The following is a 23,258-nucleotide window of genomic DNA, read 5'->3' on the forward strand; positions in this document are numbered from 1 at the left end:
TAAGTCAGAGGCAGAATGCGGAAAGGGTGCGAAAAGTGGGTGTGGCGGCCGCCGCCCGTGGCGCACACCATTGTGGCTAGGGGAGGGTCTAGTGTGGGGAAATAATCGTGACTCTCGCTCGCTCGCTTGTATTACAACTGTTCTTGCCCTGGAGTGTCCGAGCTCGTACCGGAAGTCTGACCCGCAGCTTCCTCCGGCTCCCCGATAGGGTATCACCGTTGGCGGTAAACTGTTGGTCATGTGGTCAGTGCTGTGCGGTGTTGCCAAGTCGAACCTGCCAACTCTTTGACTCCTCGCTTCGATGTCGTCGCCTGTTTGAGGTTATGTACACTAGATTAATTATGGATTTCTCAAACTCTTTGGACACTTAATTGTTTAATATGGTCCAATAGTGTAATTGTGTAGCTCTAATTCGTTCATTGTTATCTTTTGTTGAAATTGTTTGACAAAATACTTTACCACATTGTATTTTCGCCAAATACTTGAAAAGTGGAAATTCTTTCTCGTGCTTTAGAACTGTTTTCCATGACAGGCCGGACATCATGCACGGCGAACACTGTGTAACTTTTGTCACCAACAAAGGCGGTCTCCTCCAGGAATCATTCATTGATAAAAAGGCGGGCAAGGAAATTCATAAGGTTACACAAGAGGGTTGCCCGCCCAGCGCAGCGCTCTCTCTCGCACTTATTGCGCTCCAAGGCAAACATTTCTCTCGTGTTTCGGACCTCCCTTTTGAGAAGTAAACGTGAAACACAATGCTAAAATGTTATAAGCACTTTTTCCTCCCATAACCCCAGAAATTAAAACGTAAGGTTTAAGGTTCAGTATAAGGTAAAATTTTTAGATTTCCATAGTTATATTTCTTTCTCGTATTATACTTTGCTATTGTTTAATTTAATTTCTTTTCCATTTATTTATTAATTATGTTTGATTATTCACTGTAAATTCATATTTAATAGGTTTTGGCTGAGTTATTCTGCGAAAATAAGGTTAAATTAATTGCAGTCAAAGAGTCACTAGATCATCAAAATTGCATAAAACAATTTGTTATATTAATGATTTTAGTATGTACATTACATTAGTTACTCTCTATATATTCTGGCTATAATGAACAATGGTGTAAAACTAAACAGTTGGTACTCCTGTTTGCTTGAACTAACCAAGACGAAACGTAACCTTATCAAAACAGCCTTATATGGAACAGGCCCTTTCTATTGTTGCAACAATCAGCTGTTTTAATTCATCAAACAGAAGTACCAACTGTTTTCTTTGTTTAAAGTTCGTTATTGACGATATTAGGTTTGAAAGAGTTACAGGATTTTAGAAATTTGCCATCGTCATAGGTATAACACAACGTTTCGACGATTGAACTCTATCCCCTTCGTCAGCTGGGGGAGGTATTAGTGCATACAAAAATAAAGAACAGAAGGGAAAGAAAAGGGTTTAAACATACCCAAAAGCTGTTTGGAGTCCAGTCCAGGCGTTGTTACTACACAAAATGCAAGTCAAGAGTACGAGAATCACAGTTACACATCACACCAGCACATGCGAAAGTAGGATTTGCATCAATAGATTATAAAACATAACACATCATGATGGAATTATAAATACGAAAGTGCCTTTGTTTGTTTGTTTAGTTTTCACGCGTAAACTATTCAAGCCGATTGTTTTTAAACTTTACAAGGATATTCTAACGGTCCCTCGTATGAATATAGGCATGTTATTATTTCGAAAACTCTCTTTGAGCGGCCGGTTAAAACTATGTTAGATGAAAGTTTGCTGGAATGTGATTTTGAACTAATGTACTAGTTCCAGCTGTAAATGTTCGAAAATGTTAAACATATTTTTCAGTTTATAAAGAAACAAAACATGCAAATAGTGTCATTGTTAATGTACTTGTAACTCTTCATTTATGGCAAATATGAAGTATTAGATGTAAAAGACAGAGTTACTATCTAACTTACTATAAATTTAAAACCCATCTTAGCTGTCCTTTCACAAAAGTAGGTTTCTCTGATCTGTGATGTGTATTTTATTTGTTGGTGGACAAGGCAAAATCAAGTATGTAACAAAACACACTAAGAACGGTGTAAATTACAGTAGGCATAAATATACACTTTTTAGTGGCATCAAGATAAACTGAACATTGGCGTCGGAAATATAATTCACTCGAACCAGCAGTGGGGTTACAAGAGTTAGTAGCGGGTAACTGCTAGTACAGCACAACAAGTGGCTCAGATTTCCTGTTGTTCCAAACAGATTCAGATCGATATGACGGACGCGCGCGAAGGACACGAGCGCTGGTGGAGTTGGGCGCAATAAACAGAACAAATTGGAGTATCACATGTCAAATCAGGCCGGTGACAAGCGGCTATCGGACCTGTAAGCCGAGCTGTACACTGCCTCAATTACTGCGCCGTGATCCGCCGCTGACGCGTCGCGACGCCCAGATAACACCAATTAAGCGGCCGAACCGCTTAACTAAACGTGTCGTCAAAGAACCTCGCTTAATGTGCAGCCTTTAGGGAGTAACACTTCAGGCTCTGTTCCACCAAACTGCGGTACATACTACAAGGCATTCTGTAACGCAGCGTTATCCAAAAAGAATGGTGCAAAATTGAGGTTCATTTATTCGCAGACGAAAAATCACAAAATCATGAGTGAGTCACAAAACAGTTTAAAGAACGGTGCAAAACAAACAGATGCTAGGATAACGGAATCAACAGGAGTAATTTTCATCAAAAACCACGTGCGAGCAATGGTTACAAGTCTCTAATTATGATAAGTCAAGATTGGGGATCTATTGATCAGCTCTATTCATTTAGGCCGCCTGTAGGTTGCAAGTCATTGAAATTCCGATGGGATTTTCTGGGCTTTTTTGCAGATCCTTCTGGATTAAGTCGAGTCAGGCTAGGAACGAGTGGTTAGGCAGGTGTGAACAACAATCGGACATCGGGGCGCAGGAGGATTCAGTTCTCAGTTCTGTAATCCCTGACCAGTTTCTGGAGCTGCTCTGTCGACGCTGTGGGCGGACGAACCGGCCCGACGCGACGTCAAATTAACGTAAACGCCCGACCGCGGCCAGAATCATGTTTCACGGCCTAAATTACTCACTTCGGCCGTTGTCTCCATCATGCATTTCATCGCTGCCCTATTCATTACCATCAATTACCCCTGTGTGTACACTTCGTCCACTTCCTCTGCGATTCCATTAGGCGTATTAGTTATATTGCGCACTGTTATAAATACGATTCGTGCTGATTAGATTAGCTCACCTTTCATCCAATAATGAGAACTACTCATTGAACTATTTTAATTAATTGATCAATTAATCTTATGGGTATCATTTGATGAAGGCCAAAAGTTGTTGGTGAACAAGTAGGATTTCGAAGTCCCCTCTGTGAGTGCGAAGCGGCCGTCATTATTGCTTACAATGCACACTAGAGCAGCAAAATAGCTCCAGTGACATTAGAAGCGGTGTTGCCATATGGCGGATGATCGCCAGCTGTTTTCGGCTATGATCACATACTGTCTGTTTGATTTGACATATCTGCAAAATGGACGTATTAAAATCCAGAGAAGGGTCGTAATTCACATGCACGTAAAACTGGCAACAGTGTAGAACGCAGCGGTGGGGGGTGGAGGGAGAGGTTTAGGCGCAACAGCCACCATTTCCGACTATTTTCGTACTGGACACTCTAGGATTGTGTTCGTACAGATATTCACATCATTCATCGTCTATAAATAAAGAAGGTAATATTTGTAATAGACTATTTTCTGTTTGTGACTCGTGAAAATTTAAAAGGCTCGTTGGAATTTGGCTTTTTATAGAGTCTAAAATTGCTACTTTTATTAATAAACGGGATTTTCTTAGTTTTCAAGATTTTTAATTTTATTCAGGCGTTCCTTTAAATTTTGATCTTACGATTTTTCCCCTTGCGATTTGGTTCACTTCCCACTTCCCGAGGAACTGTGGTATCGGACAGGTCTACAGCGGCCGACCGCCCCAGCAGTTGCCGCGGGCGCGGGACCTGGCCACCCCTGGTCGCCAACCCTCATTACTATTCACCTTGACCGATGATCACTCGATAAACATGCGACCCTTGCCCGCCGCCCTTGCTCTCGCCTCCGTTACACGCGTTATTAATGGCTCTCCTACCCCGTTACAGATTAACTGATATCATTGTTTCATCACTGTGCAAACCGATTAATCATATCAACCGTCACCTTTCGCGGCCGTAATGGACGTTTCGTGTTCATATTAAAATGTGGAAAGTAAGTTGAGCCTTTCCATTTGGTCGTACTTTTGAGGTGATGCAATGAAATTTGTATAAAACACGGTAACTTATTTGCATGATTTTCGTTGTGGGTTAAATTATATTCTGTTCGGGAGACAGTTGTCTCTGACCTAAACGCTCACGCATGCGCACTGCGCGCCAAGCAAGTACTGTTTTACCGGCGTGCATTGACCAGTTTTGTTACTTATTAAATTTATTTTATTTTATTAGATGTACAGTTTACATACTAAATTTTAAAAACTGAGTCGAAGTAGTTAGCATGGTGTTTATTATATAGTCGTATAAGAAACCATCTTCTCAAAAATCATTGTGCCACATTCCGTTTATCTGATATATTCCATGTTTCCCCTCCGCTAATAAGGTACAGCGTAAAGGGGGCAAATTATTATCGGACTAGGACACCAATGTAGTACACTACGTAGGCTTACCTCTACCGCCAAGCCTGAGGGGACAATATATACCGGAGCGGCGGTGAAACTCATATAGAGCCTTGTCAAGACACACCGGGACTGTTTGTCAATTTGTCAATAATGCAATGTTTGGCCGACCAGCCGGAGCCTGAGCAATTGTCAGCCAAGTGTCGTATTGACAATATTGACACGAGCCTCCCTCCATCGATCATCCTACACCTCTAGCGCCGTCTTCATCGCCACCCGTCATCCACTAATTCTCGGCTTGTCCTCCAGTGCCGTGACATTCGCTTGTTCCGTTGTCGCAAACGTAAACAATTTAAAGTTGTCGAACGTTTCAATCTGTTTGTGAAACCAAACGTAGTCTTTACAAATCTGGCTGGGTAAAATTTTATGTCTTGTGCTTAATATAGTTTAACAGATTCCATTATTTTGTATTTCGTAGTTTGTAATGTACGTTAGATGAGAATTAGTTTTAAAGAGTTATAAAATTAGTGTGTACAATAAGGTAATATAGTATTGGAAGTCAAGGTCGAAGTGTTTGATGGAAAGTTGCGGTAAGTAAGCAGAGAGGAGAGTACGGTAAGAGTGCAGGTAGGCCTGCCCCTCCTGTAACCATCAGACCCTCACTCTGTTTATGTGGCTTCCTTCTCTTGTAGGTAGGCTGCTTGAGTCGAGGGGCCAGCCCCTCCCACAGAGCATGTTGCGGCTTACCCGACACAAGAGTTGCCCTCGACCAGAGCTTCCGTAACTTTTAGTGCTTTTTCTTTTTAATTTCGCTTGTGCTTAATACCCAGTGAGGGTCGAGCGGCACCTCTTGTGTCACTAGCTGTAGTGTCGTGTGTAGCTGTGGCTCTGTCTACTACGGGCACTCTCAAACTTGGGTGTTTTCCTCTTTTGCAGACCTCTAACCCCCGCCACCGGTCGAGTGCTCCACGCCACGCCACCGCTGACCTCCACCTCCTCGCTCCCCCGTCCCGACACTGCCATGTGCTGACCTCCCACCCGCTCCGGTCCCGCTTGCTCTCGTCTGTCGCTGTCACCTCGCTTCTGCAGCTCGCTTGCGCCGCGCGCGCCGGTTCTACACCTCCGGCGACATTTCCTGCTGCACCATTTACTTTGAATACGAGCCTGGGTGTGTGGCCGTGGCGACTAGCAGTGCTAGTGATGACCTAACAGGTCATCCCGTAGTGAGTGTGTGCCCCGGTCCCCCGTGCGCTCTTCCCTCTTCCCCTCCCCACCACCCCCTGACCACCACCGCTACCGCCACCTCCACCGCCACCATGGCCATGGTCAACATGAACAACCTGCTCAACGGCAAGGACTCCAGGTGGCTCCAGCTGGAGGTCTGCCGCGAGTTCCAGCGCAACAAGTGCTCCAGGCCGGACACGGAGTGCAAGTTCGCGCACCCTCCCGCCAACGTGGAGGTGCAGAACGGCCGCGTCACGGCCTGCTACGACAGTATCAAGGTAGGCCTCACCTCACCTGAGCTATACCCGCTTCGCTTCATACATTACTACTGCTCTCGCTATATCATTACTCATTAATATTGTTGTGCCTCTTGCGTTTACAATTTCACAGCATCACAGCTTTTTCAACAGTCAATATTCTTTTCATGACTCATGTAAGAGTCAGTTCATGGTTAAGATTGAAGAATCTTTGGAGCATTGGAAAAAAGTTTAATTTACTATCACTGGCAAATTAGAAAATTTTATCATTGCGCAAGGTCTTTCGGAATCAACGATTCCATCATCAGGCACTTCACAAATAAAAAAAATAATATTGGTCTTGCGCAATAAGAAAATTAATATTAAAAATTTGTTTATTCATTTACCAGTGATAGTAAATTATCAAGATTCTCTGGTTAAGAAACTTGATCGTGCACTTATTTAAATAGTTTAGTTAATAAGTATGAAAATCTCTGTGCTAAATTCCTTATCTGCTAAATAGTACCCAGATAAATCAAAACCACTAGTTAATTGTCAATTTTAATGTTATTAGCGCTCTATTTAATATTTCGTATCCAGTTTACAATTTTAATTATAGCATTAAGACAAATGAACATGCAAAATCAACAATACAGTTTGGTTAGGCGTCCCCCTTGTAATAGATCAGATGCTACATTAGTACTAAGTTGTTGCAATAATCAATAATATTTTTGTCTGCCACCTCTCCACGAGTACCTACTGTTGCTCTAGCACACCTTTGCTTCAAGATTAACCGCTTTCATTTTCACAAGCATTGCCGTATGAACTGTCTTAGAACAAAAGCCCAGACTCCTGTGCAAACGTAAGCTGTGCATGGACAGTACGGGTAAGACACTTGTGGTGCACTATTGGTGGGGGAGGGGGTGTTCGACCTCTCGACATCGATCGTCACCGATCATCCTATCATTGTGTCCGGCCGGAATGGGCAGATTATTGCATCTGGAGCAGCACTACTAACAACAATGGTCAGAGTGATCTCGCTGCATGATCTACTCCGCTTTATTCCGTCATATACAGGTATATGAAAGTACGGATTTGCCTGTAATCTGTACAATTTTATCGCACCCCTCGCCCTAGAACTTTGACTGAATAATTAGGCGCCGATTGAATTCTCGTGGGTTCACTGCACGGTATGGTGGCGTGCCGGTGGGGACCGGACCAGCTGATCTCCGTCTCCTAGGGAACCGGTTACTCGTGCCAGACAAAGCTGCCGTGGGGGTGTGAGCTCGAACCAGTCCTCTCTCCCCCCGGCTTCCCAACGGGTCATCGTAGTTCACATTCCTCCGGTCTCCCGACAGACTCCGCTCTCCTACGCTTATGGTAATGAATACGCCGGACTTGACTCACCCATCCTGTTTCGGGCGGGACACCGGGAGGAAAAATTATAAATTGCCCGGGAAACGGTTCACCAGACGATTGGGGGGGGGGGGTAACTTGGGCCTCGGTTGACTCAACTGTCGGAAATGACCTTGAGTTTTCCCCATAGTAACAGTGTTAAAACCTCACGCAGTTTTACGCCCTAATGCATTTAATGCTTAGTTCAGCTGTAAGCATTTAATGCTTGTTGGTTTTTCCCGATTTGTGTGAGACACTCTGAACGAATCTCGGACTTGCATTTCATCGTTTAAACTTTCAAAAAGTATAAAAGTTACAGAAAAAAATGTGGACATGTATTAATTATGTCTTTAAAATAGGCATCTCCCTTAATGCAACGATCAAACAAACATAAGAGCGTAAAACTGCATGAGGTTTAACATTATTATTATTATGGGGGAAAACGGTGCCAACTGTGCAAAATTCACTTGTTTCCTTATTAGTTGGCGGAGAATATACGCTATTGCAAGAAATCCTTTATTTTTGTTCAGGGATTTTAGGTATCTAGATTATTATTTTATTTACATAAATGGCATCAACCGAAAGCTCTCACACTGAATATGTGCCTTTTGTTATTTTAAATCTGACTGTTTAGTTTATAACAGCCGATTATTAATACACTTGTCGTGCTCGGGCAGTTATTCTCAATCCACTGATCAACTGAATATCGTTATGACGATGGGGTTATCTCACACGTGTTCTTTACAAATATTTTTTGCGACACACCTCTAATGCCTTCTCAGAGAAAGCAAATATTGATAACAGTGCTTTAAAAAAATTATAGTTATAAGATAGCTTATCTTACGTGTTGATTCTATACTGTATCAAATTCTATTCGTCGTGTGTTTCAATTGCACCTAGAAAATCGTTAAAGAAATCGCGCGAGAACACGAATTTTTACAATTTCTTCAGTAAGCAATATCTTCTATATACAACACAGTTGGCTAACGATATTTCTCGACTTTTGAAAATATCAAATTTTGCCACACACAAAAAACATATAGATTTTATTCGTGAATGGCAGGCAGTTTATTGCAGGTGGCATTTAATTTATGGATTTGTTGTCAGCTCGCCGGTATCAAGATAACTGTTTAAAAGCCTTTAAATGCAAATCCTGTGTTGCATTCGACAGCGTCAGATTAGCAAGCTACTGTTGTTCCCCAGCAACTTGGTACCGGGTCGGGTTTTTGCGTGGATTATTCCGCAACTGGGCTTTTACAAGAATTAATAGCAGTGTGGATTTGCAGTTTCATATAGTTTACAATTTCGACTGTATTATCAGCGAGAATGTATTAATGAATTACGAACCTGCAATGTTTTATTATAGGATTGCATTGCTTAGAAAACAGTAATTTACTAAAGCCCGGTAGTGTCTAAATCAGATTTCAAGCCAAGTGTGGCATCCGGAAAATCATTGACGGATGTTATGGAATTCGGAAAGTCAGTGACGGGTGCCATGGTATCCGGAAAGTCAGTGACGGGTGTTACGGTATCCGGGAAGTCAATGTATTATGGTATCCAGAAATTCAGTGATTGTTGTAGTGGTATTGGGAAAAATCAGTGACTGGTGTTAATTGTATTTGATTTGATTTGAACCTCTCGGGTACGTCGTTGCGCAATGTGGCAATGAGACACTCAGCTAGCTCATGTTCTCCACTTTGCTGGCGCTGTTTCGCTTTATTTTATGAGACACTAGCGCTTTGAGTGCGGAACATTTACACGGCCACTTGTTGACACGCTCGTCAACCTCTCGGGTACGTCGTTGCGCAATGTGGCAATGAGACACTCAGCTAGCTCATGTTCTCCACTTTGCTGGCGCTGTTTCGCTTTATTTTATGAGACACTAGCGCTTTGAGTGCGGAACATTTACACGGCCACTTGTTGACACGCTCGTCAACCTCTCGGGTACGTCGTTGCGCAATGTGGCAATGAGACACTCAGCTAGTCATGTTCTCCACTTGGCTGGCGCTGTTTCGCTTTATTTTATGAGACACTAGCGCTTTGAGTGCGGAACATTTACACGGCCACTTGTTGACACGCTCGTCAACCTCTCGGGTACGTCGTTGCGCAATGAGACACTCAGCTAGCTCATGTTCTCCACTTTGCTGGCGCTGTTTCGCTTTATTTTATGAGACACTAGCGCTTTGAGTGCGGAACATTTACACGGCCACTTGTTGACACGCTCGTCAACCTCTCGGGTACGCCGCGTAGTGAGACTATTAATACACGTCACTGTCTCGGGGACAGAAACTTTAATTCAATTTGGACGATTCGCCCGAATTCCAGACATACTTGTTGTCTCCTCCAGTTCCCGCGTGCGGGCCGGAGATTTATTGATGACTCTCCTCCGCCGAGCCGAGTTCGTTCAACTTTTCGGTAGGCTACTCCGTGAAAAATCCGGATTTCATTTAAATTATTCCAGCGGGGGCTTTTAACTGAAATTCTCTTTTAAGGTTGTGAAAAGTTCGAAGGAATTTCAAATTCAGTTCTAATAATTGTGTCCACTATCATAGATATACAGTAAAATAATTTTTCTCCATAATAAACGAATTCAGTTGCAATTCTCATTTGCAGCGTAACAAGGCAAATATGTGTTACACATGAGATAATATCTCATACAATTAACCTATAAATGATGACTTTTATCCATTTGAGTCTATAATTCGTACCAATACCGTTACACCATCGGTAAGAAAATCGACTAAATAAACTGTATTTTGTAATTTAAATAAATTTGACTTAAATGAGTCTATAACACGTTAAACATTTTTAATTGCATACTGTTGTAAAGCAATGAAATTATAATGGATGGAATAAATATAAAATTTAAAATCCTTGGAGTCGGTATTTAATTGAACATACTAAGTTCCTATGTACGTTTTCATATAAATTTGAGAATTTTTGTTTTGTAAGAATAAATTGTAAGATATTGAACATTGCTTTTTAGGAGTAGCATCTTTAGGAGTGACAGCAAAAATCACAGATAAAATTACAGTTAAATCCGAATTGCGTCCATAATTCCTAACTTTTTTATATATATTCAAGGTGAGACATTCGCCCTGCGGTATAATCCCGCAGCGACACGATATATTCTCTAATTTCAACAGCGAAACGTTCCACAAAAACCTGTTTAGCTCTCAGCATGTCCCGGCGCACGTCCCTTAAATTGATATCGAACCGTGTTTATGTAAACAGGTGGACAAAACGCGCCGCGCCGTAATGAATTTGAATCCCCAATAAGTGTCCAATAACGGGGATAATCCCCGGGGATGAGCGTGGTGCACGGCCGCCTAGCCGGGCGCCATCTTGCATATTGCCGGGCCGGGGAATTTCATTAGGAGCTAAGCCGCAGCGCCGCGACGCCCTGCTTGTGCCACATAAAGAAGCGGACCGGAGTGTCCGTGGCGTCGTGACGCCTCAGCCTCTGTTCGCCGTCATTATTCTCTAATTGCTCAGATTACACCGTCACAGTCAAATTGTGCTTAGCAACGACCATAGTGATTTCTTTTCTTAAAAAATTTTAATTAATTAATTTTCAGAATCCCCTGCTTCAGTACCACACTTCAGATTTCTGGTTTCAGTCCGATTGATTCTTCTACTTTGATAATTCATTGAGTCAACACGCCGCACTTGTTGAGTCATCGACGAGATATCATAGCGCGAATCTGTGAATACGCTCTTAGCTGGAAACCGCTTATTTCCGGTCTTAAAATTATTCACTCTGTAATCACCAATATATATGTGTCGTTCTGTCAAAAAATGTGTTAATTTTATATAAATTAGTGCTTATTATCTGCTTTCAATTATGATTTTTCCAAGTTAAAGTCGTTATCGGGAGGTTCATATTTTAAATTTCATGGATTGAGACGGAATTTGTGTTGTATAAACAAAACTGTGTTATTTTCTGATGGCTATTTCAGTTTATTATGCGAGTCATTTACTCAGAAATAAATGTTATAAAGGCGGTATCCTCAAGGTAATGAAACTATTTTGAGTTTGGAAAGTACTGTTACTTAACTTATAGAAAATGTAGACACAATTCTTAACAGTCTAGGTGACATTACAAACCCTCAAAGAAAATTTAGGCAATTTTATAACAATACCTGAATAAAAACAGCTGAAGCCAGAAAAGGGGAAATATATACAGTATGACTTACGGGAGTGAAATGTTTTTTTACTTATTTATTACTTGTGGAAATTATATTTTAAATTTTAATTAAGAAAATTAGCATTTTTAATATTCTTATCGAAATTAAGTTTTTTTATAAATAGAACATAAAATGACTCTCCGAAGCTGTAACTTAAGTATAAAATATAACCATTTCGCAATTTTATCTTCAGCTGATTTTTCTTCTCGTTATAAAATGGCTTAAACTTCCTACTTTTAATGTCTATAATTTCAGTGGATATTTAAAAATCAGCGTTTTTTTATATTTAGGGATATATTCTTAAATAGTTATGAGTTTTACAAAACAATATTTTGTAACCAAAAATGTTATTTATTTTATTTTCGAATTGACGCCAGTGGAATTATATAATTTAAGAACCATTTTGCAATTTTATCGTCAGCAAATTTTATTTCGACCTCATTATAAAATAGACTAAACTTCGTACATTAAATGTCTGTAATTTCACTTGGAGTTTTAAAAATGTACGTTTTTATATTTTGGGAAGTTATCTTAAATAGGTACGTATGAGTTTTACGAAAGAAATTATGTTCAAACAAAAAAAATCGATTAATCTTATTTCCGATTTTAAACAAAGTATAGATTCTGTGTAGAAAAATGTTATAATGTGGCTCTTAAATTTCCAAAAAAGGGGTGATTAAGAGTTGGAAGGTGGGTTCGATTTACAATAAATCATTTCGGTACCGCCTTCACTGATAAGGGAAGCTTTAGTTATCAACGGCAGGTGTAGAGGGTGGCGCAGGGTGGTCAACGCACTCGTACCAACAGCCGGTTTAATAAATAATAATTTGCAGCGGACCCCCAGACAGGTCATAGGCCACAGTCGGCACCTCGACTAATGCTCTTACTACCCATTCGGTGTGGGGGGGAGGGGGATCCCTCACTAATACCCGCTAATTAGAGCGCACTACAGTAATCCCTTTCGCAAAATTCAATCGCGATTGTTACTTTGAAGTAATGGCGACCGTTGTCCTGGTAAAATTAAATGTCACCAGGTTTTACCGTCTAGGATTACTCTGTCACCACATTCCTTCCGTTAAGAGGCACTTTCAACCCCTTTACATTCTGGTTTATTGGTGAACAATGTGTGTATGTATTATATCATAAATGGTGAAATTAAATATCACCAGGTTTACCGTCTAGGATTACACTGTCACCACATTCCTCCTGTTAAGAGGAACTTTCAACCCCTTTACATTCCGGTTTATTGGTGAACACTGTGTGTATGTATTAAATAATAACTGGTAAAATCATCTAAAGTTCAATCACGTTATTTTTGTAATTAGTATCAAAATTAGATATTTTTTTGGTTAGAACCTATATATTTCTTTATCTATTAGAAATTGCATATATGTGTGTGAATAATTGTTATATCTAATTAGTTTTATAAGTCAAGTGTCCCACATTAATAAATAAGTGTAAAATTATTCTTTATGATGCAACAATTGGACACACCAGTAATGTTGGTTTCAATATACTCGAAAGATATACTGAATTTATTTTTTCATTTATTTAGGCTTATTAATGCTTACATTTTCGCAAATTTTTATATAAGAATATTGATAATAATAAGTATAAAAAGGGAATGACATATAACTAGAATTTATTATATATACAGTAATTATTTAGCGGTTCCAGTCAAAATGTGACAGATTCGTTCTCAGTTTATAGAAATGTGCCATGTTTTAATTTATTGCCTTTAAAATTATAATAGACACTTCCTAAATAGACCCTTTATAAATCTGCCTTTTCCAGTGATCCTTTATGGGGAATATTTCGGAACTACTTTGATTTTGAGGTCACCAAATTCCTTCCTTTCGTAAAGTAGCCTAGAAAATTATTTTAGAAACATTAACAAGATTTAAGCAAACTTGATATTTACATTTCTCTATATCTATTTTACAAGACGGTACTCGTTCAATGTCGTAAACGGGCTAGTGATTCGGTACTTAATCTATTAGGAATCGTAGAGGAAAACAAATAATTTATAACTATTACCGGTATGTCAGATAGGACAATATTAAGATTTGTCTCACAAGTTTTTCGATATCTCATAATGTTTATAAATATCGCCCATAAAAAGTTTCGAGAATTAAACGCCAAACCGAAACATGTGAGTATACGAACGTAATCGCCATATGTAATACATGTCATGGTTGCTTGTAATGTCGATTGGACGTATTCATCCAGTTAAACATTTCACAATGCCGATAGTAAATTAATTTGTGAAACATTTTTCTCTGTGATTCCAGAATATTTTATTGTCACTTTAACATTCATGCTTATGAGCAAAGTGGATTAAAAACAATATTTTTAAAACCATGTTGTGCTTATAAAATGCAAATGTATTTTTTTTGTTTCAAGACGGGGTAGAGATTAAACTTGTATAGCGCTTTTTAATACTGATTGTTTTTACGCTCATTTAGAAGAGCGTCTTTGTAAACGAGGCATTGCATGTACGCTACGCTGTAAATCGGAGTTTGATCGGGATGGAAATCGGCCACCAAGTAATAGCGAAACTATTCAAATCGGCGAGCCTCTGTTCTGGGCAAGTGAACGGCAAACACCGGGCGAGAGAGAGAGAGAGGCAGCAAGCAGACAGCGTGAGCCAGCTATTTGCTCGTTGACGGCATACTAATCGATATATTGGATATAGACTGGCAGGGCTTCAATCACTTCCTATACGGGTCCGTACCAATATTAACTCTAAATCCACACCGGAGAGGCGTATCGTGCCGTGTCCCCTTTATAATTATATACAGTGTACGTACAGCGTACAGCGTACAACGTACAACGTACAGATGTTATTCAGTCCATTGTTGTGCATCGGTGGAACGTCGATACTTTATACTTTGAACGGTCGAGCCGGCTGTGTACGTGGTTACGCCATTTAGCCATTTAGCCGTGAAAACACGTTGCTGTATACTGATGATTACGTACGATATTAACTATTCATAATGTTGTAGTCGCGTGTCAACAGTGATGGTTATCGATGGCGGCGTTGTGAATAACATTCTTGAGAATCCGGTGTTGAGACAACGATTGTGCATTGGGATAACATGTTTTTCATTTCAATAAGTTGCTTGATTCTGCTATGTATTTTTTTAGAAAATCTATTTTTTTGAAATAAATACGTTTAATTTGTAAGCGTACACTGCAAATTAATTATATGTAATTAATTTGTAATGGCGCAGTGTAGCGGGTACGACGGCTATCGATAACTAGATCATGCAACATCGAGCGTGGCTGCTGCTTAGATGGGGGTCCATGCAGGCAGCCCGTCTGCTGGCCATTAGTGGTGGTGGTTCGGAAGTCACCTTGAAGCCGTTGGTCCCCAGGTTAAGTGTTAGAGAGGGCTTCTTGGCCCTAACTTCACCTGGTAAAATGAGACATCTTTGATTTACGTTTTACTTTTTTTCTGCTAGATTTAATCTTAATCTAGATAATTTTGTGTTAAAAATTTGGAATAAGACCATTTCATATGTATTTTAGAATTATCAAAGCTTGAAATATACTTTATGTACATCAGGGTTGAAATATACTTTTCAAGCGATTTCTTTTTCTTGAACATGAGACTAATATGAATCTTTGGATGTTTTGTTTTCACCTTTGGAACTTCGGCATAGAATATATACTTTTCCTTTCTTGTGCAGTGTACGAGTATTTAGTCATCAGTACTGTATTTAATTGAAACCGTTCCAATACTAGTTTTTCTATACCACTTATTTATTATTATTCATAATTCTGTAACTCGAGTAACTTTAATGTATTCATAGATGGTTTTATGCGTTTTCGCGCTGTGTAAATAACTTGTTAGAAACATAGCGTTGATTTACTTTAATAAAAAATTATTAATTTATAGTTATGAAGTGGTGTGTTAAAATTTGTAACTGAATTGAATTGTATATCAGATACGTGGTAGTGCATTTACGTGCCATTTTTATTTTAAGTGTCTGACATCAGATAAGTTGTGCTAATTTAAAACTTGTAATGGAGGTTTTTGTGTGTTCAGTACTTTGCAAGGCTCTGTATTTTCACCTCGTATCTATTTTGGGGGAACCTCGCGAATACCGCAGTAATTTAAGGGGTGGTGATCGCTATTTTGGGCGCCAAGCGGGGCAAATTAGACTCTGTTGGGTCGCGAACACAACAACAATTTGCGCCTTAATTAGTTTACTAGAAGGTAATCTTGGGTGAATTATTTACAAGCCCAGTTCTCATTATGGCGGCCGGCAGCGCGGCCCTCGCCAACTTTATTGTTCCACTTTTTATCTCAAAATAATGAAATGCCGGAACGGAAATGTTCCGCCGTTCCTTGTAAGCGGCTGAAGTTTGTCACATCCGGCATATGCTGGTCCGCTCTGATCCTGTGTTGTAAAGGGATGAACGTGGTTACACGAGAAATTATTCGAATTGTATTCTTTTCCTTATTTTTAACGTTCTACTCGTATATAATATTTGAGAATAGTTTTTTTAATGCATGAAACTAGTTCACGCAGATACTAATTGTTCATTTGTTGGAAATTAATTAATTTTAAAATTAATATTTATAAATAACAGAAGTATAAAGTTAGCATTTCCATTTTTATTTATTGTTTTTAACTATGTACAAGCCTACGTCTCGTATAAATTAAAAAAGATTTTTTTTAATACAGTTATTTGGGCAAGGTATTGTTGTTTTCAACAAGAGTATACTTTTATATACGGTTTATCATGTTTTTGTTGATTCTCTAAGACACGAGTTAAGATCTTTCTCACGCAATCGCCGTAAGATTTAATCTCCCACCAAAAATATTTTATATTGATTTATCATTGCAAAACAAGCTTGCATAATGCGAAGGTTGTTAAGTATCGGTATAATGAGTCAAGTGCAACAATATGCACTTATCGTCTTTTCATCGTGCACGGTTACCTAACTCTGCTGTTCTCTCGCTGAGTTGTCAATAAGGAAGTCGGACCTCGCCCGCGATAAGATGACCACTTCAGCTGTGAAAACTTGCGGACGGGTAATCTATTCACCCATTCCAATGTGGATGTGGGGTGAATTAAAAGGAATTATTATTGTGATAACCGTTTTAATAAAACGCCACACGACGTATGTATAACTAAATGTGTTACTATGTCACACGGTAAAACGACATACGATTTTACTCTGTACAAATTTATCTATGCTGTCATTTCCTCGTTGCCATCTGATTATTATAGATGACAACGAGAAAACCTCAGTATAAATAAATAAGGTTGATTATCCCTTACGATCAATGTAAATCTGTTCATCAACCCTCAAGTCAAGGCCAAATGGCAAGGTCGTTCGTTAGTACAGACCTAGAGGAATTACATTTTTTCCAGCCTACATAGTTACAGGCTTCTCTAACGCTCAGCGAATGCCAATAATAAAGCGCTTTCTTGAATTTTGAATTAGTAAAGTTCCACTGCACACTATCAGAGCTGTTAGGGGGCGGCCGTAATGTTCGATGGGTGAGGACCACTACACAGGTGGTATCCAACAATAAATAAACGCGGGTCTGGAAATAAGCTGAGAGAGACAGAGAGAGCAGCCCATAAAAACATTGAGTAATCTGGGACACCATTTTTGTTTTCATTAGCAGCTGTGATTGCAGCTAATCCAAGCACATTCATTCCAATAGACTGCTGGATTGCGGCAGTAGCGGCAGCTTCAACTGTACAGTATATCAGGTAATGTTGTTGCTGGTTACTCACCGGCTGCCGCAGGATTGGCTGGCTCTACACTTCAAAATGCATTTAATAATGTTAATTAACTAATTTATCCTGTCTCTGTTGATCCACATTGAGTAACACGACCCGTATATAAATAAGCGGTTGTTAATCTTCCCCGATGAATAACGCGGGCAGAGTGTTCCACTATCGTCTATTAATTGTCCCAAAAAAACGAGGTTTCCGAGTTTAAAATCATCAATAAACCCGCTCCAAATTGTTGCTATGCAGTCGTTTCATTGCCGTAGTGGTTAATTACCGCAAGTTAATTAAGTAGTCGCTTAACTTTTCGAAGGCAAGCACCTCATTAATGAATAAATTATTTGTTTTCCATCTTAGAATGACCTTTTATCAGCGCTTGTTACCTTGAAGTATTTCGGTAGTTTAAATTCCATCAAAATTTAGTACTCAAGAATTGATTGGCTAATTGTCTAAACCAACATTACGCCGATAGTTTTCTTAATCAGATACGACATCCACAGCTTTGTATTAGTTAAAATGATCTCATCCAACGTGCCAATATGAGGAATATCATCAGTGTTAGTAGATTTGGGCAGTCCGATTGGTGCTTGTTAACTTTCATCCCGACGTATTCACTGTGGTCGAATTCGATGTTTTTAAATCTTAACGAACGTTTCAGGTCCCTTCAAGAGCAAAGTCAGAGGTGCAAAGTTTTCTCAGTTAGTGGTAGCGTACCCGACGAGATCTTACTCTGTCCAGTTGAAAAAAGCTGGGCACATTAGGTCAAATGGTAATCAGCGCTAGGTCACTTTGTAACTATCTAGAATTATTACCATTCCCACCTGGGAACTTTTCCAATTCTTCTTAGACCCTTTTGAATTTCCCTGTTGTTTTTGTTGAATTGCCTTGGTGGAGTAGAGATACCCATTGGGTTCGTGACTTGATCGGTGAATGGCTTGGTAAAAATGGCTAGTTTAGTTTCCTCGTCTTGGGAGGTATCGTGCCATTCATGGCAATAGCAAGGCAGTCCTCTGACCAACCCAGAAGTGGATGGCTTCATAGAAGTCATGAGGAATTCTTGGATTACTGGGGGGAAAAAAGATTTTTGGAAGCCCGGCTGGTGGTCCTTGTCCGATACGCTGATAGTCTATTAGTTCTTTAACCTCTACAAACTTCCATAATTTTATTTCTTGTTTAAAGTTATGGTTTGAATATCCTATCCGGTTGTCCTACTTTGGAGACTGGTTCTCCTAATTCTTCACGATGTAACATTTAGGAGCACCGAGCCTTCAGTCATATCTGCTCTTGGATAAATAATAGTTTCACCATATAAAATATTCCTCACACACGTTATTTGTTAAGTACACATGGCGACAAAGAGGGTAGTGCTTGTTTATTAAAAAAACTTGTGTTTTAACTCCGTAGATACTTTACTTAAGAGGTATCCAGACTGTCCCAGACGGTCGGGTATCGCGGATGTGCTGTTTGCAGAGCACACTCTTGTACTCGTATATCGAAGGCCACTTGTTTGGTGGACACACACTCATTAATGCAGCGTCATGCAGTCACAGCTCCGCACGCTCTGTTTTATTGTCCCGGTCTGTTGTTATTTTCCTCCGGCGGAAATCCCGCGTTCCCCCATTTCCCCGACCGCCTCGCATGTCAGTGTGGACCGGCTCCTTTCCATGCGTTCCTCGTGCCAGTTGTCCTCCAGCATCGCCTAACAGTATTACCCCGGCCTTTGATCGCGTAATGCTCAAATGATAGGCTGCAGTTGTCGCCTTTGTGCATCCAGTCGCACCCGGACTGAGCTTTGAGCGGACTGAGCTTTCCCCTCTCAATTATGCTCTGAATGTTGTGTTTGATATTACTAAGTTCGGTTTCATTCATAAAAATGTCGCCCTGTCCAATAGATTCATTATTAGTGATGGTTTTGTTGTTGAACTATGGATAAATCCATACGGGTTTGAAGTCTTTGAATGAGAGCTAATCGGGCTTGGCTACGTGTGGGTTTGAAACTGTAGGCTCGCCGTGATTCATCGATGCTTCATACTTTATTTCCGTACTTATAATACATTGTACTTAAAAACGAGAGCTTTTAAACCGTTGCTTTTTTACTACTTAGCGAACCTTCTTCTGCCACCAAAAACGTAATTTACTTTCGTACCGGCTCAATAGACTCTAAACTGTGCACAACTGATATTGTTTTCTGGGCAATCCAATGTTTGGCAGTAGCCACTGAAGTGCTTGGTTTGATCGTCATAACAAATTCACTACGGAAGATGACGTTGGAATAGATCCCTTAAGGTGTATGGTTACTAGTAAATCTCCAGAGCACTTCAGAAACAGAAGTGGACTCTGGAGAGCGGATGTGCATGATTTAAATGAACATCACCTCATAGAAGCTTCTGTTTTTCAAGGTGATGGTCTTCCACCAATCTATAATATTCCGTCCCTCCAGAAGCCGTTCAGACCATTTTCAAGCCATGAATTAGGTGATGTTTATAGCTAATTTAAACAAAGGGTGAAAGACGTACGTGGAGATAAAGCATTGGGTACTCGTTTGGCAATAAACTCCAATTAAAAGTATATGTAGAAAATTTGTTTCAAATAAACAGGGGTCAATACTAATAACAGAGAGCACACTAACCATATAATGTGGATACGGGGTTTGCATCCCTCGCGCATAAATATTGCAGCAGCTCTGGCCGCCACCCTCCCCTCCCCCCCAGACCACAGTCCCCTTATCAATAATAATGAAACGTGTCAATCGCACGACAACCCAATTAAGCGGCCGACGCGACGTACTCGGCCAAAAATGTGTCGTTCCGTTCGTGGTCCCGTGTTTGGTAATCCCAACTAGGAGTGTTTCAAGAGAGTGTTACAGCTACACTTCTGGATACAGCACTGTCTGGTACCAATCGAGACCAAATATAAAAAGTGGATAACAACCTGTGACCTAATATTCATACAGGAACTGATTGGATTACCGAGGAGTGCAAGACTGAACTGATCAGTGAACTGTGGTGGTACTATATAGAAAAATTGGCATCCATACCTAGGATGTATTCAGGAATGGATTATATTACCTAGGAGTGCAAGACTGAACTGATTATTGAACTGTGGTAGTACTGTATAGAAAAATTGGCATCCATACCTAGGATGTATTCAGGAATGGATTATATTACCGAGGAGTGCAAGACTGAACTGATCAGTGAACTGTGGTGGTACTATATAGAAAAATTGGCATCCATACCTAGGATGTATTCAGGAATGGATTATATTACCTAGGAGTGCAAGACTGAACTGATTAGTGAACTGTGGTGGTACTGTATAGAAAAATTGGCATCCATACCTAGGATGTATTCAGGAATGGATTATATTACCGAGGAGTGCAAGACTGAACAGATCAGTGAACTGTGGTGGTACTGTATAGAAAAATTGGCATCCATACCTAGGATGTATTCAGGAATGGATTATATTACCTAGGAGTGCGAGACTGAACTGAACAGTGAACAGTGGTGGTACTTTATAGAAAAATTGGCATCCATACCTAGGATGTATTCAGGAATGGATTATATTACCTAGGAGTGCGAGACTGAACTGAACAGTGAACAGTGGTGGTACTTTATAGAAAAATTGGCATCCATACCTAGGATGTATTCAGGAATGGATTAGATTACCATTAGTGCAAGACTGAACTGTGATGACACAGTATAAAAATGGCTTCTATATCTAGGATGTATTCAGGAATGGATTAGATTACCTAGGAAAGCAAGATTGAACTAATCAGTGAACTGTGATAGTACTGCATAAAAGATTGGCTTCCATACCTAGAATTTTTTCCGGAAAAGATTAGATTACCCAGGAATTCCAGACTGAACTGTGATGACACTAAACAAAAATGGCTTCTATACCTAGATGTATTGAGGAATTGATTAGATTACCTAGGAGTGCAAGACTGAACTAATCAGTGAACTGTGATAGTACTGCATAAAAGATTGGCTTCCATACCTAGAATTTATTCCGGAAAAGATTAGATTACCCAGGAATTCCAGACTGAACTGTGATGACACTAAACAAAAATGGCTTCTATACCTAGATGTATTGAGGAATTGATTAGATTACCTAGGAGTGCAAGACTGAACTAATCAGTGAACTGTGATAGTACTGCATAAAAGATTGGCTTCCATACCTAGAATTTATTCCGGAAAAGATTAGATTACCCAGGAATTCCAGACTGAACTGTGATGACACTAAACAAAAATGGCTTCTATACCTAGATGTATTGAGGAATTGATTAGATTACCTAGGAGTGCAAGACTGAACCGATCAGTGAACTGGAACTGCAACGTATGCAGAAGTAAGCCCTGCCGGTTATTTATTCAAATCAACACAATGCGCGACATCAATAACAGTTGTGTTGCTGCCACTGTTACGAGTCCCCGCTGCGTTTACATTGCCTTAATTACTTTGATTCTTGCCGTGACGAGACGAGTGCATTCCAAACTCGTGACTCTCCTTTGTGTATGTTTAATCGATTTTCTTTTAATACTTTTTCATCGTTATCATTCAACGGAGTCTGTTTTGTTTATTACTGTCAGGTAAGGCTCAGTTTATTTTGTTTCCAATATCACTTGGCAAAATAATAACAACCATTATGTGTTTAATCTTCATTTACCAATTGTTGCTTTTGAGTCTTGTTGGCATATTTCCTTTGTTACTGAATCGTCTGTTTTATTAGTTCAAGTTTACTTTCCATTTCGAACGGTGATTTATATAAAACCAAATGAATATAGCTTTTGTTTTTTTACAACTTCCGGCAGCTTATGCCCCTCTAATGACCAAGTTGAAGGTGCGGGAATGCCGATGCTGCAGTGAGCCTTCTACCCTCGTCTCTATCCCGCGCAGTTTTAATATCGCCACAAGCCTCGCCGCCGCCGTCCCGCCCGCATTAATCTCGGAGGGTCGCATACTACAGGAGATCGATCCCATCCTCCGGACTCACTTCCCATTATTTACGGATTCCTACTTGTTTTTAATGGTTCTCGCGGTGATATCCTATCATTCCGTCATCCGGTACGATCGATAACGTTTGGCACGGCTTCGAATCCGAGCTCTCGGTCTGATTCATTATCAGTAATTATGAAGCTGGACGTGTTTTGTCGACGAGACTTCTTCGTAAATTCTGCGGGGTTTGATTTGGTTGTTTTTTTTACGTTGCCAGTAAACAGACTCGGAAAGTAATGGAAATAGGAAACACTTTTGCTCAAAATAGTTTCCTATAAATTCACCCGATTACAGGAATCGGGATAGGTAGGTCATGCATTACATACAGAAGAGTCCTTATGGTCACAATATAGTGTTCTCTTAAATTCACTTAATTCCTGGGTGTGTGAGCTGGGTGGGTAGAGCGGACAACCAGATTCCGTTATAGAATCAGTAGTACGATTGGTCATGAAAATCTACCTAGAGAAGGAAGTGAGTGTTCTCTTTAAATGCACCCAATTCCTATGCGTAAGCTGGGTTGGTAGAGTACAGATTCCGTTACAGAATCCATAGGTCTATTTATCCTGAAAGGCTGCCTAGAGAAGGACGTTTGTACTTACCAAAGTGTTCTCTTTAAAATTCACCCAATTCCTGTATGGAGCTGGATGGACAGAGTACAGATTCCGTTACAGAATCCGTAGGTCTAATGGTCATGAAAGGATAAGAAGAAAGTTTGTACTTACCATGATGTTCTCTTTAAAATTCACCCAATTCCTGTGAGCTGGGTGGGCAGACTCCTGATTCATTTTCAAAATT

The 23,258-nt window shown here is 40.0% G+C and overlaps 1 protein-coding gene across 8 annotated transcripts in view; it reads left to right on the forward strand.

The window, feature by feature from the left end:
• Nucleotides 1-23,258, forward strand: part of LOC124364761 (muscleblind-like protein) — a 769,654-nt gene that overhangs the window by 578,618 nt on the left and 167,778 nt on the right. For all 8 annotated transcript variants that reach the window (XR_006922648.1, XR_006922649.1, XR_006922650.1 and 5 more), the window contains exon 2: nucleotides 5,612-6,177. Coding sequence is in view for 5 of the 8 variants with exons in the window: in XM_046820483.1 (XP_046676439.1) it covers nucleotides 5,992-6,177 (186 nt within the window). In the remaining 3 variants the exon portion in view is untranslated. The remainder of the gene's footprint in view (nucleotides 1-5,611; nucleotides 6,178-23,258) is intronic.

Source organism: Homalodisca vitripennis, chromosome 6 (assembly GCF_021130785.1).
Source record: "Homalodisca vitripennis isolate AUS2020 chromosome 6, UT_GWSS_2.1, whole genome shotgun sequence".
Lineage (NCBI taxonomy): Eukaryota > Metazoa > Arthropoda > Insecta > Hemiptera > Cicadellidae > Homalodisca > Homalodisca vitripennis.